The 15,479-nt window shown below is 45.2% G+C and overlaps 1 protein-coding gene across 2 annotated transcripts in view; it reads left to right on the forward strand.

Annotated features, from left to right (window-relative positions):
- The first annotated feature begins 1,948 nt into the window (after positions 1-1,948).
- Positions 1,949-15,479, forward strand: part of ARHGEF26 (Rho guanine nucleotide exchange factor 26) — a 156,123-nt gene continuing 142,592 nt past the window's right edge. The window contains exons 1-4 of one of the 2 annotated variants that reach the window (XM_032629869.1): positions 1,949-2,078; positions 2,501-3,648; positions 5,224-5,263; positions 8,775-8,920. In XM_032629869.1, the coding sequence (XP_032485760.1) occupies positions 2,569-3,648; positions 5,224-5,263; positions 8,775-8,920 (1,266 nt within the window). In that variant the 5' untranslated portion in view covers positions 1,949-2,078; positions 2,501-2,568. The remainder of the gene's footprint in view (positions 2,079-2,500; positions 3,649-5,223; positions 5,264-8,774; positions 8,921-15,479) is intronic. The other variant, XM_032629870.1, reaches the window with a different exon arrangement.

Genomic DNA, 15,479 nt, shown 5'->3' on the forward strand with positions numbered 1-15,479 from the left:
TCCAAGCTTCTCTTAGTGAAGGAACAGAGCTTGGTGTTTTGTCGTTGTTCTTGTTTTGGTGGGTATTATGTTGTTGCTTAGGAATGAGGTAGGGAGATCCTGCGATTTCTTCACAATTATCAGTTAGGCTTGTTTTCAGAACCAACATAATTTGAAGAGAAGCTAGCTTCTCACATCACCATTTACAACTTCTTAACGTAAGTCACAAACTGCATTCTGAATTAGGTAACATTTCATTTGTCATTAGCTAAGCACTTTTAAAATTAAATGTATTATATTTTCCAATATAAAAGTAATATGGGTTAGTATAGAAAATGTCCTATATTAAAAAGTGGGTAGGTATAAGTATGTAAGCAGCCATATTTCTTCCAACCAAAATATTTGGTAAATTTCTTTTTTTAGAAAAATTTCTTATAAATGTTTTGATGCCATTTCTTCTAGTTTACAAAAATATCTCAGATCAAAGTAACATATATTTAATGTACAGTATTTGGAAAGTATAGCAAAGTATAAATAAGCATGAAAAACATCAGGCTTCATCTCACCACCACCCAGAGATTGCCTCTTAATATTTTTGGCCATCACATTCAACCTGTCCAGGGCAAACAGGAGCATTCAGTGGGTGCTCGATACATCCTTACTGAATGCGTGAATGCCAAAAAAGAGAACTTGGAGAACAGCCCGTATGTCTTGCTAACAGAATTAATTATACAGATCTTATGGTCTAAAAATCATCTGTCTTCTCAACTTTGCCTTATGCTTCCCACATAGCTGGAGCTTGTCCAGGACACAACCAACTTTCTACCACTTGGCAATGGAGCACCCTGGGGCAGTTGGCCATTGTCCTCACATCACTCCTCTCATTCATTCATTCGTTCATTCAACAAATATTTGTTAAGTGCCCTCTATATGCCTGGAATACAGAGGGGGTAATAAAGAAACATGGCCCCTGCCCTCTTGCAGCTTTCAGTCAAAAGAAGATAAAACAGATAAACAAAAATGAATACATGATTAAATATATTTGCGTATTGTGGCAAGTGGAGAAAAGGAAGAGAACAGGTGGCTGGGAAAATAAATAAGCCATAATCTGATTCAAGAGGGAAGGCCTCTCTGATGGAGTGACAGGTCAGAAGGTCAAGGAGGACCAAAAGGGAAGATTCTGAGGCTGTCAAACTTGAAGTGGGTGTGGCTTAAAAACACTGAAGGAACAAGTGTTGCGGGGAAAAGACTGGGCTACAGACGTAAGCACTTCCTGTAGGGCCTCATAAGCTATGGAGAGGATTTTGAGTTTTATTCTGTGTATGCTTAGAAACCAATAAGCTTTTTTTTTGTAATTTAAATTGCGTTTACCTTTAATAGGTAACATTCGCAATCCAAAGTATACAAGATACAAAGATTATTGAATGAAAACACTCCCTCCCTCCAGTTTCCTAGGCACCCAGTTTCCCCTCCCCCGAGCTGGCTGTAAGTATACCTCCGGAAATACTCCAGGCACAAACAAGAAAACTTATCAGTCTGTAAGATATTTTAAGCAGGGGAGCAAGGCATCGGATTTGTGTTTTAAGACAACCTGAATGCTGAGAGGCGTCTGGCTTTCTGCGTTCAGAGCTACTCGCTCCAGCTCACGCATTTCACAGACCCTACTCTGCTCGGCATTCCGGGTTTCTACCGGGGAGATCCCCGGGGGGCCCAGGGCTTCGTAAATTACATTCTGGCAGGGCTCCCACGCTCGTTCCCACGCTGTGCTCCAGGCAACGGACCTGCGCGCTCGAAGCTCCCACGCCGCCCCTTTCCCGCACCTCGCGGCCCGGAACCCGGTAGCTCGGCACCTAGCCCAGGTGCGCTAGTGTTTTTTAACAAGAGAACCGGCCAGGAGGGCAGCTGCTCCAGGATGGCTGCGACTGAGGCGGGCCCGGGCGTGGCCAAGGCTGAGGGCGGGGTCAAGCTTAGGGGCGGAGCCGACGCCTGGTCGGCTGCAGAGCTCTCCAGAGCTCCTGCTGCCGCGATTCGGTCTGGGACCCGGGCCACCCACGGGGCGGTGGGTGCTCTTTGGCCTTGGGCTCTGCAAAGCCCTTAAGGTAAATCCGCCTGGGAGACGGGCAGCTAGAGCGCTAGGGAACCAACGACGGGGGCGGGCGGCTGGCTGGCGGAGGAGGGGAGCGTCCCGCGGCGAGTTTCCCGAGAAAGCTGAACTCGTCCCAAGCTTCTTGTGCATCAGTTTGCACCCGGCGAATTGGTGGCTGTCTCTTTCCGTGCGCGTGGTCTTTGGGCGCGGGAAAGACGCGGAGGTGATTGGATTAATCCGCCTGGGCATAGCCCAGATATCTGTACTGGACTGCTCGGCGCGGTGGGCGCAGTTTTTGCCCCAGAAAGGGCGGGTAATTGACGCGCAGTTGTGTCCCGCGCGGCAGCCGGGTGATCCCCGGGCTCAGAGCGCGCGTGTCAGCAAGGCGTGCCTCGTTGTCCGGCGGCGAAGTTTCATGACTTCTTTCCTCTTTAGGCAAGACTCACTGGGTGCTGTTCCCCCCCCCCCCGCCCCACCCCGGGGCTGACGCCCGAGGCTCTGCTATGGACGGCAAGACCGAAGTAGATTTTTCCAGCAACAGCTTAACCCCTTTGTGGCGGAGGCGTTCAACCCCTCAGTCCCAGCTGCTGGGCCGGAGCAAGCCGAGGCCCCAGTCCTACCAGAGCCCCAGCGGGTTGATGATCACGGATTTCCCGGTGGAGGACCGAGGAACGCCCCCCGCGGCGCAGACTCCGGCCCAGGTGCCCACCGCCTCCGACGGCAGGACGATCCAGAGGAGCCCCCTGCTTCTGTGCGCCCATCGGAGGTTGGTGACCAATGGGAGGACCGTCTCCCCGGAGTACAGGGCTGTTTCTCCTCGGCTTCGACGGCCCAAGTCACCCCAGGAACCCAGAGCGGCGTCGGGCGGCTACCCCAAATCCCCAGCGAACGGCACTGCGACTTCGCCCGCGCAGCTGCCGCTGCACCGCCCGCGGACTCCTCATGCGTCTGCCCCCTGCAGCCCCGAGGGGGACAGGGCCGGATTCCCCGCCAGCCCCCTGCTTTCGCCTGCTGCAAGTGCGCTTATCCCTAATACCGCCTCCCCAGGCGCGCGTTCGCTGTCCGGCCAGATGGCTAAGGACCCTGAGCGGGGACCTTCGAGACTCTCTCCCGCGCCCCACAAAAGGTCTTTGGAGCAAAAACTCCCCCTCCAAAGGCTTCCCTCACAGGAGAACGAGCTCCTGGAGAATCCTTCAGTGGTTTTGAGCACAAACAGCCCCGCCGCCCTCAAAGTGGGGAAACAGCAGATCATTCCGAAGAGTCTGGCCTCGGAAATTAAGATAAGTAAATCCAACAGTCAGAATGTGGAGCCCCACAAGAGGCTGCTTAAGGTGCGCAGCATGGTGGAGGGCCTTGGAGCGCCCCTGGGCCCCGCAGAGGACGAGGGCGAGGCGGAGAACGACTTGGACAGTCCGGGCTCTCTGCGGAGAGGCTTGAGGTCCACGTCCTATCGCAGGGCGGTGGTCAGTGGCGTTGATTTTGACAGTCCTACCACCTCGAAGAAGAAGAACAGAATGTCCCAGCCTATTCTGAAAGTGGTAATGGAAGATAAGGAGAAGTTTTCCAGCCTGGGAAGGATAAAGGTAAGAATGGGCAAGAGTGTCGCAAGTTAGGCGTTCACTAAGCCACAGGTGAAGGTGACGGGGGTGGGTAGGAAGGGCACAGAGGAAACCAGAGGTTATTGTTATTTTTATTTTTATTATTTTTTTTCGGTACGCGGGCCTCACTGTTGTGGCCTCTCCCGTTGCGGAGCACAGGCTTCGGACGCGCAGGCTCAGCAGCCATGGCTCACGGGCCCAGCCGCTCCGCGGCATGTGGGATCTTCCCGGACCGGGGCACGAAGCCGTGTCCCCTGCATCGGCAGGCGGACTCTCAACCACTGCGCCACCAGGGAAGCCCAATTTTTTAATTCTGTGGTTTGTTGATCAGACCCGTGCACATTTGTCTCTTGCCCGTTCTGTTGCTGGCAGGCACAGCCCAGTTTAATGCAGCTTCATGGGAGGAACTGAAACTCTTACTGTTTTAATTTTCTAAGTTCGGGCAAAAAGTGGGGGACAAGTGAGGAAAAAAACGCAGAAAATTAAGTATTGGCTGAGTGAGCCCCGAAAAGTTTTAACACAGGTAGCTGAAAAGGGGATGGTGGGCGGGCGTGGATCTGCACTCTTGATTATGTGGTGGCGCTGCCTGGTGCTTGTTTAGAAATGTCAGTCATTCGTTGCTGATTCATCACAGCTGATACAGGAAAACCGATTTCCCTTGAGCCTATTGATTATGTTAATTACTTACACTAGTGATTTAATTACTGAATTATGTTTTTCAGTGGTGATCACATACTAAATACCATTCAGGTAAAATGTAAATTTTAAAAGTCAGTTGCCAGATCACAAAAGACATAGTTTGTCATCTTTGCTGTTTTTGGTTTCTCTCACCACTCCCTGTGGTTGTATCTTATTCCCATTTTGTGCCCACTTAATCCTTGAGTGCATTTAACAAGTTGGTAGCTGAAAACGTCAGGTTTCAATGAATGGTATGGTGTTGCTCCCAGATAAAGGCCTAGGAGCTGTGCTCATTAAAATATTACTAAATATGACATAAAGAAATAGGGAAAACTAGGGAAGGAGATTTTGGAGTGTGCGTGTGCTGTCTTCTCCAGACACAAGACAGATCTCAGCAATCGGGCAGGAATTCATTTTGGCAGCCACATCTTTTCTTGATTAATCAGAGAGTCTATATAAATATCACATGTGTAATACACAAGCAAGCCTGTTTTATTTTAGATCCCATGGCCTTAAAGAAGTTCCATAATATCTTGTGTGTTCTTTTTTTTCCCCTCCAACTCTGCAAGTATAGCAAAGTTCAATTTAACAGTGATGGTGAATCATGAGTAATGAAATAAGCTGGACTACTGGTCATTTGAGGATTCTTAAGCTGTATTGACAGAGCATGGGGGATGTTGTACATTTTATTTCACCTTTTTGGTGAGTTGTAGTAGTGTTACGAGTGAACTACTCCAGGGATCATCTGCTGTATGCCTTTGGAAATCTAATGAATGTAACAACAAAAAAAATACTTTTTCTTAAAATAGCTGTATTTTCTGTTTGGCTCATTCATACATAGTTTGCTTTGCTTTTCCTCTTTTTGCTTTTCTTGTTTCTTAGAAAAAAATGCTGAAAGGACAAGGAACATTTGATGGGGAAGGTAAGCATTTGATTTTCCAGACTTTTATTGCTGTTTCAATGTGGAATATCAATTATAAGTTGAAATCCAACTGAAGTTACAAAAAACTCAAGATGAGAAAAATGTACAACTTCTTCACAAATTATACAGCACAAAGCTCTGCGCTCAGCTCAATTCACCAGCAGTGAGTAAAGTTAATGGCATTCTTTGTAAGCAGATGACTTTGTCAGACCAGTGTTCTGGGATTTTTAATTCTTCTCGACTCTGGCTCCATCCCCACCTCCCTCAAAAAGTGGAGAAAGAGTAAGGGCAAGCTGTAGCCCTTTAGTTAAAAATTAAGTTTGGCATTTAGATCTTAAGTCGTGCTTCCTTTGACTTAATGTTCTTTTCCCCATATTTCTACATTTTAATATCATTTCTGACTTCCTGTTTCCTAATCCAGTTTCAGTTTGGGGGAAATCTAACTCTCCTGGCTGACAGAAACATACTCCTAAGAATTTTGAACCCATATGATATTTTTGTGAAGGATCTCAAAAATAAAAGCAGCTTTCACCAGGTGTTCAAACCCTGATCAGATTAGCAGACTTCATGTAAATAGATGGATCCAGTGTCAGTGGTCTGGAAGGGCACGAAGGGAGAAGCCCCAGGTGCAGTGCTTGTAGGGCTGCGGGAGTGTGGTGCAGGTGAGGGTAGTTTCTGTCATGCTGGAGATTTCCCAACCTTTAAAGAACAATGAAGAAGGGTATGCCCCTCTATTAGTAAATCTAAGGTAAAACCACCCAGAATTACATCACCTTGGCTGACTACAAAGCATTTCCTTTTACAATTCTTCTAAACATCAGTTCTCGTTGGATCATTTAAACAAGACCAGTTTATAAAAGTGTATTTACTGTACCAATCTTAGAAAACTGTTCTCTATGAGGAAGAAACCCAGATACAGTGTTTTAGCTGGCTGGGATAACTTCAGATTTTATAATTGAGGAAACTAGAAGCTCGGAGAGTTTAGTACCTTGTCCACTTTCACACAGCCAGGACTAGGAAGAGATCTGGTTCTTAGTCCCGTTTGCTTCCGCTTATACCCCGTTATGACTGTGCAGGGAACAGAGCATCTACCTAGTATCAGTTCTGAGAGATGCTTTGCATCTTCTGGAATTTGATAGTGGTTTTGGGACCTTTGCCTCAAAGGGTTAAAAATGTTGAGCTTTTGTGAAGTCCGAGGACAGACCTTCACTATAACTAGTTTTATGTTGTTTCCTTTTACAAGGAGCTGTTTCTGTGCACCCTCTCCTCTCTTCTCAGATATGATGACCTAGAAATTCTTTTTCACATATATGTACATGAGGAATGCAGGAGCCTTACAGTTAATGACTAACAAGAATGTAAGTCAGGAAGCTGTGTGGTAGAGTGGTGAGAACCTGTGGTATTGGAACCAGGGGCCTGAGTTCCTGTCCTGCTGCTTCTACTCATCAGTTGAGTGACAGTGAACAAGCCTCAGTCTCATCCTGGGTAAAATGAAGTTAATGCTATTGCCCACGTTGTTGTGAGAATGAATGAATGTATATCAACAACGTCTGCATATATTTTGTGCCACACACTAAGTACTTTAAAGGACACCACAGAGGTGGGTCTATACCCTCATAATCTGCTTTACGTATTTAGAGCAATCAGAGAACAGTAAACTATTGCATAGATTCCAGTATTACTTTAGTAATGGTGCATATGGAACATGCAGTAGTTGCTGAGAGATGAGGCAGATGTTTGCTTGCTTCAGTAGATGGGAAAAGCATTTCAAACTCAGTATATCCCAAACCAAACTCATAATCTTTTCTCTAAAGGTGAATCTCTTCTGGAGTTCCCATTTCCTACTTCTCCACTGTGGGACTTATAGAGCTGGGAAACATCCTTACCACCATATCCAGTTGACCCTCATATCCAGCCCATCCCCCCAAGTCTCCATTGTCTTTCAGTGACCACTTCAGTAGCATCCTAATTAGTCCCTTAAGTAGTCAATATTTTGCTTTTCCAGTCTAATAAAGTCCTTTCCTTTTAGTGGATTCCCATTGCAATCGGGATAAAATACAACCCTTACAGTATGAAAGAAACTCAGTCCTTTTGGACTCAGGGTAAAATACAGTTCTTTAACATTGCCTGCAAAACTCTGCTTCTTTGGACTGTCTGGCTCTTCCCCTTAAACTCACCTTACACCCTTTGTGCGCTAGACACCCACACTCCAGTGAATGACCTTCCTTTGTTCTTCTAAGGTAACATGTGTCCTCTTGCCTCAGGGCTTTTACGTGTGCTTTTTTTCTGTAGCTCTGTAGTTTCTCAGCTTTCAGATCTTAAGATACTCCTCATTAACACCTCAATGACCCCCAGACTAGATCATATCCTGCTGACAGTCTGTTCTCAGAGCCCCTGTATGTAAGTCTTTGGGTTTGTAGGTATGTATTTGTGCAAGATCATTGTGTCCTCAACTCTAAAACGACTTGCCTTCTCACTTGGAGTAAAAAACCAAAGCCCTTTCAATGACATTGAGGCAAGTCTGCCCTCTATTCATCCCAACCCCCAACTCCTATACTTTCTCCCCTCCCTTACCCTATTCCAGCCACACAGGCCTCCTTGCTGATCCTTGTACATATAGATGCACCAAACAGACTCCTGCCCCTGGGCCTTTGTACTTGCTGTTCTCTCTGATGGGATGTTCTTTCCCCAGCTGTACAGGTGGCTTACTTTCTCACTTCTTTTAGATCTTTGCTTAAATGTCACCTCTGTGAGGGTTTCCTAAACCACCCTGTTTAAAATCTATGTATCACCCCTTGTAACATGCTCCTTCTTTCCCTGTTTTATTTTTCTCCATGGTGCTTATCAGCATCTGATATATTATAAAAGTTACTTGTTTATTTATTGTCATTCTCTCCTCACTCTGATGTCAGCTCCACAAAGAATGAGACTTTTATCTTTTTCTGTTGTTTGTTGCTGTAGCCCCAGTGCCTAGCGGTCGCTAGTGTCTAGTAGGCATTTTTTTTTTTTTTTAGTAAGCATTTTCTAACTATCAGTTGAATAAATACATGAATGAATGACTTCGACTATTTTTCTCATTAAATTTTTAGCTCACGAGGGCATGGGAAATGGCTTTCATTTTCTATTTACTCTCAGCCCTTGGCACATTGTGGATGTACAGTAAATATTTGTTAAATAGATAGACAAAAGGGTGTAAATTCAATTTAACCTAAAAAACAGTGATGTAACGGGACATGACCTTCATGGGTAGTGGACAGAGACATGGAAACTCTGCTTCAGTTGGCATTTCATGTATGGGCCCTTCCCCTTCCCCTGCAGATGAATTGGGGGTAGAGCTGTGTGAGTGAGAAAATCACTTTTTGGTAATGACTCTTCAGTGACAAAATCCATTTGTCTCTTGTTTAACTGGAGACCAAACATCGTATACGTATAAATACAGATGTTTGTTTAGGACAAGTAGCATCAAGATGGGGGGGCAATTAGTGACATGTAAGATTTGGTTTTCTTGCAGAAAACGCTGTTCTGTATCAGAACTACAAAGAAAAGGCCCTTGACATTGACTCTGATGAAGAGTCAGAGCCTAAAGAACAGAAATCAGACGAAAAAATTGTGATTCACCATAAGCCACTGAGGCCTACATGGAGCCAACTCTCTGCGGTGAGTGTGTACCTTCTCTTTTTGTATCTGTGGGAGTGAGAAGACCAAGTTGTGGACATTATGCCTAGTTGTGGTTTTAATTTTTTCTACCAGTGATCCTGTAACCCTAAGGAGAAAGACTCTTCTTTTTAGATTGTGAAATATTTCTTGAAACTCTGCAGGCACTAGTGAGAACATGAACTTTGACAGTTCTGATCAGAAAAATTTATCAGGTTTTTATAAAATAAAAGACTGATGTACCATGGACTCTGGAAACTCTTCCTACTCAGTATCTTTTTTTTTTTTTTTTTTTTTTGCGGTACACGGGCCTCTTACCGCTGTAGCCTCTCCCGTTGCGGAGCACAGGCTCCAGACGTGCAGGCTCAGCGGCCATGGCTCACGGGCCCAGCCGCTCCACGGCATGTGGGATCTTCTCGGACCGGGGCACAAAGCCGTGTCCCCTGTATCGGCAGGCAGACTCTCAACCCCTGCGCCACCAGGGAAGCCCCCTTACTCAGTATCTTTTCTTGTTTTCTTTATAGAGTGTGTATGTAGTGGTAGCTTAATATATCCTGAGCTTTATCGTAATTATGGCTATATATACATATGTATATGTATGATATATGTATATATGTATATGTACCTACGCACAACAGGGAACTTACTACACTTCTTCCTTGGAAATTTCATTTGATAGGAACACATTTATATTTTCTTGAAAATGATTAATGAATGGCATTCTGTTCTATCTCCCCGTGTGCATCTTTTGTTTGCGAGTATCTGACACTTTTGTGTTGATGAGTAATTTCTCCTCTCTGCATCAAACATCTTTTGTTTTTAGCTGTAATTTCTTTTCCTCCTGGCTTAACAATGTCACAGTGTGATGCTTAGTTTACTTGACGTGACTTTGGGTACAGCATTTGTGGGCATCTGATGCATTACCAAGTAGGAAGGAATTCCCGTGGCTGGCTCGGGTGGTGGGAGCGTTGCATGAAAAACAGGCCAGTGCACCTCTGTGAGTCCTTTGGCAATATGGGAGCAGAAGTGATTCCCTCTTAAGCCGAAATGAGCATTGTTCAGAGTCAGGAATCTTATGTATTTAGGGAACCCGTCAGCATACGTGAAGAAGTTGTATATGTTGGCGCTCATAAATTTGACCATGGAAATGGGTGCATGTTGATAATGGGGATGACTTCTGGCTCAGGCTCTTCCTCCCCTCTTCTGCCCTGTATTGGAATTCAGAATTCTAGAAACCAAGCCCTTTCTTCCTGTCTCTCTCACACCCCCTAATTTTGTTCTAAGGAGAAGTTATGTATTTCCACTCCCCTCACGGTGTGACACCCTTAGTGTTATGCCACAGATTAAAATGCCTACGGGGCAGAGCAGGTGGTGTTATAAGTGATGCTGGTGAGTGTAGGTGAGGGGAAGTGGCGGGGACTGTGGTCCATAGGCCTTGTATGAATTGAGCAGCGGACACTTAGTTCAAACCAGCCTCGTGTTACAGTATTTTCTGATATTTAAAAAAGAGAATACAGAAAGCCAGATTTTTACGAGTATTATCCTAATTCAAGTTTTAAAAACTTTTGTATGAGGGCTTCCCTGGTGGTGCAGTGGTTGAGAGTCCGCCTGACAATGCAGGGGACACGGGTTCGTGCCCCGGTCCGGGAAGATTCCACATGCAGCAGAGCGGCTGGGCCCGTGAGCCATGGCCACTGCGCCTGCGCATAGCAGCCTGTGCTTTGCAACGGGAGAGGCCACAACAGTAAGAGGCCTGCGTACCGCAAAAAAAAAAAAGTGTTGTATGAGCCCAACAATATCTATGGGCCAGACTTGGCTCCTGTGCTAACAGTTTGCAACTTCCGTGATGCTTCTGTGAATTTTGCAGTGGTGAGGTGGTATCATCTGTCCACAGAACCGGCATGTTGGTAGCCTTATTCCGTAATCTGATGACCTTGTGGTATTATATACCAATGCAGATACTTGGAAAAACTGGTGACAAGGCCCACACAGGCCAAGATGGCTCTAAATGGCTGTCATTCCATTGTTGGTATGGACCATTTGGTAGCAGATCCTCAAGAAGAAAACTGTGGATTTTTTGAGTTCTTTCTCTGGGACAGCAGCTGCGTTTGTTAGCACAGGCCTAAATCCTTCTGTTGTTCTCTGAATGCTAAACAAAAATGTGTACTTCTGTGTCACTTATACTCTGCTCCAGCTTAGCTTTAGTACCAAAAAGCAGCCTGCCATATTTATGCCTCCTGGAGTTTGGCTTTCATTTAGGTTAACAAATGCACACTGAAATAATACTACATATCCTTCAGTACAACTTGAAATATGGGCACGTGTTTTATTTGGCAAAGGATCAATGTGCTGATGCGCCTTTTGTTAACAAGATTGATATCAGAAGACTATTTGGTAATAAAATGTAAAGCTATAAAATGGGTTCTAACTGCAGAGTGTGTTATCTTGGATTTGAGTGTTATCAGGAGGCTTGTGTGTATTTATTGTGTTGGTGGCAATTACACTTAATCAAAGCAGCATGATTGGACTTTGCCACTTTGCATCACTTGGGCACCAGCCTGCATTTTCTTTGTGCCTTTTGTGTCTCTGTTTCACTTTTTTTTTTTTTTTTTTTTTTGTGGTACGCGGGCCTCTCACTGTTGTGGCCTCTCCCGTTGCGGATCACACGCTCGGGACGCGCAGGCTCAGCGGCCATGGCTCACGGGCCCAGCCGCTCCGCAGCATGTGGGATCTTCCCAGACCAGGGCACGAACCCGTGTCCCCTACATCGGCAAGCGGACTCTCAACCACTGTGCCACCAGGGAAGCCCTCTGTTTCACTTTTAAAACATCTTAATTTTTTTTATTATAAAGTACTTCAAGCATGTAGAAAAATTAAATTTGTGTAACAGATTTCCAGGTACCTGCCATCCAGGTACCAGCTTGAACAGATGTTAACATTTTAACATATTTATTTCAGGCTTTTATTTTTTGAGACAGATTCAGTTAACCATCCTCCTCTCCAGTCCTTTTCTCTTTCCTTCCTCCCCAGGGGTCATCACTGTCCTGAAGTTCTCTTCTGTCCTTCCCACGTGGGTTTTCTACCCACTAAAAAGTTGCAAGCAGCTCTGGCTTTTAGGGAAAACAACAGAAAGCAGCGATTACTTTTCTAGAAGCCTAGCAATTAGTAAATATCCAGGTTGCAGTTAGGACCCTAAAGAGAAGAGGCTTCATGAATTATGAAAAATGTCAGGATGTTTTCCGTAAGGGGTAGACACCTCCGTTTCTCTGTCTGACCTTGTGCCCTGATCTCTCCTTGTAAAGGGGCTACAGCGTTTAGGGCAGGTTTTGGAACACTTCGACTTTCCATCATCTTTCCATGCTTAACTTTTTTTTTTTTTAAATAAGTAAATTTATTTATTTATTTATTTATTTTTAGCTGTGTTGGGTCTTCGTTTCTGTGCGAGGGCTTTCTCCAGTTGCGGCGAGCGGGGGCCGCTCTTCATCGCGGTGCGCGGGCCTCTCACTGTCGTGGCCTCTCCCGTTGCGGAGCGCAGGCTCCGTAGTTGTGGCTCACGGGCTTAGTTGCTCCACGGCATGTGGGATCTTCCCAGACCAGGGCTCGAAACCGTGTACCCTGCATTGGCAGGCGGATTCCCAACCACTGCGCCACCAGGGAAGCCCCCATGCTTAGCTTTTAATAATACCAAATAAGTAGGGTAGTCCCCATCCTGTCTTTAACACAAAACTCTTCCTCGAGTAAGGCCTTGATCCCAGAAAGGGAAGAGGACAAAGGGTTTTCTGGCAAAGGGGTTAGGTCTCAATTTGGCATGTATCTTTGACTTTCTACTTGGGAAGGGTGCGTGTGAGCACACCTGTGCATTAGCTGCTGTTGATTGTTTTATTTTGTAAAAATCTCTTATCTTTTTTTTTTTTTTTTTTTCTGTATGCGGGCCTCTCACTGTTGTGGCCTCTCCCATTGTGGAGGCTCCGGACGCACAGGCTCAGCAGCCATGGCTCATGGGCGCAGCCGCTCCACGGCATGTGGGACCTTCCCGGACCGGGGCACGAACCCGTGTCCCCTGCATCGGCAGGCGGACACTCAACCACTGTGCCACCAGGGAAGCCCAAAAATCTCTTATCTTTGTTGCCAACACATGACTGCCTCCTGAGGTGATGAAACTTTTATCAGTTGACTGTAAGAAGCATCCAGTATGCAGGAGACTCTTTAGAAGAGCCGCAGTTTGCAGTCATTTCTGGTTGTTGTGTAAGGTCCTGAAGCCTTCAGTCTGTATGTAATTTGTCTTTGTGTGTTTGTTTATGATGTGTCTCCTTTGGTTTCATTGGACAACCACGAAAGGTGGTTCTCCGTGTATGGTGTTGGGACAGGTTAACTGTTGCACTGTGGTCACCTAGGAATGAGGGAGAGTTAGAAATGAGTAAGAGAGGCGTTTAGTTGGGCCTTCGTAGAATAGAGAAAGTCTAGGCTTCCCTAGTTGGATTGTAGTGACTTAGTGGTGAACGTGGGTAGCAGTGTGGCTTTGCTGACAGGGTCTCCATGTGGAAGTGGGGTGTTCCCCATTGTCAGGAACACAACCTGAGCTCCATGCTGTCATGAGATGGTGCCAGGCTTGCGCTTCCTTCACTTGCTTGTCAGAGGATATTGATCTACTCTTCATCAGAAATAGAGGATTTCTTCATTCCAGGGAACATAACTTTATGCTGGCCTTCAGGCCTTGGGGAACACTAATATATGAGAAATAAATGATCGTGGTTACCAGGTTTTAGTTGGTCATAAGTGGAAGAAATTTGAGGTTTCAGTTTGAAAAGTCATTTTTGTCCTCCAGAGATCTGTGCCCAGAGATAAAGGAACCTGCCATACACAGGTGAATGGCCCAGCGACTCACCTAAAATGACATCGTGAGGACTGAGACAGCAGTTCTTGGATCTCTGGGCAAAGCTTGTGGGTTTGAAGAAAAGTGTTGATTGTATTATTAGTGTGGGATAGAACACGGAGTACCTGCTACAGTTAGTGCTAGGTGGGTAGCAGCTGAGTCCTCCATGCAAAGTGAGCTTCAGGTTTCTAATCAGTTTATCCTTTAATGGGCTCCCAGAAGGATTTACAATATTACTGAAAATAAAAAATCAATCTTGAAGTCTTTTTGCTTTTTGTCATAACATGACCCCTACCCCCATCACGTACTATGCATTGGACTAAAAAATGACAGTTGCGAAACCCGTGTTTGTTTTGTTAAGTTCCGTGACAGCCCCAAAGCCACACTTGCCAGCCATGGCCTGACCCCATTTGTTTGCCATGGGGTGTGTTTGTGTAATTTCCACCGCCTTGACACCCCAGGTACGTTTGACAAGGGTGCTCGGGCTCCAGAGTAAAAACAAGCACACAGGCCAACTTTCTACTTGGATTCAATACCGAACGCAGTCATCTGACATACACCTGCTACAGTCATCCTCTTACTGGACTCTTCCTTTATACTTGCTGACACGTGGCTTTATCAGTAATCTGAAATCATTTTGAATGTTTCTTCAGTTTGCTCAAAAATTTTAAACTCTATTCTGGAACTGGTTTTTTATGTTTTCTTTAAAGTACGTCTTCAGCTGTCCTTAGTGTGGCTAACTAGGTTCATAGCTAGAATTAGGACTTTGGTCTCTTGAGTTCTGGAATCAGCCCCTAAGACACACATAGTTTGCTCCGGTTGACCTGGAACTGCTAAATGAGAAAGGGCGATTTGAAAAATGGCCATTTGATTACCAGTGTAATTTCATTCAGTGGAAAATATAACACGCTTTGGAGGCTTTAGCAGTTCCATTTGGTGGGACTTATTCTTTTAGAATCTACACCATGTTTATTGTGAAAGACACTGTTTTCTACTGAAAATCAGAGCTCAACACATGTAATAAATCTGAATATCCTCCTGTTTGCAGAAATGCTTAATGCATATAGAGGTCATCAACAATTTCATCCTTTTCTCGTACATTTTCACACTTGTCTGAATTAATTTTGCTTAAAATAATCTCTTCAGTCATAGAATTTTCCATTTGCATTTTTGCAACATAGCAGTCTCATAAAATTATTTTTTTACCTTAAATGGTGATTAATACCTTTTATCATATCTTTCATGTTTAAAAAAATAGAAAAAACATTCCCATTTTTCACATCTGGCTTACTTTTGGTCCTTACAATGTAGACAGTTAGTCAGGGCTTTAGACGTGTACTCGCGCACACTGTTACGTTGGAGAGTAGGTCTCCTGGAGTGTTTGTATCTTTATAAACAGAACTGGAGGTCCATGTGCCTGGACCTGGGAACCCCAGCAGAGATCCTGGTCCAGCTAAGAGGGCTGGAGCTGGGATCTGCTTAGCCTGGGGCAGGGAGCGGGCTCTGTTACACTCTTGTCATTTCAGTACAATTAGATTGTGGTGTTCCCTCAACATTTTAAAAAATTGATTTTGACTATATAAGCAATACATAGCGCATGTTCCATGAAAAAAATTAAACATTTCAGATGAGACCAAAGTCTCTTTTGATCATGTCTGCAATCCCAGTCTCTTTCGCCTTCTGTCTAGC

This window comes from Phocoena sinus, chromosome 4 (assembly GCF_008692025.1).
Source record: "Phocoena sinus isolate mPhoSin1 chromosome 4, mPhoSin1.pri, whole genome shotgun sequence".
Classification (NCBI taxonomy): domain Eukaryota; kingdom Metazoa; phylum Chordata; class Mammalia; order Artiodactyla; family Phocoenidae; genus Phocoena; species Phocoena sinus.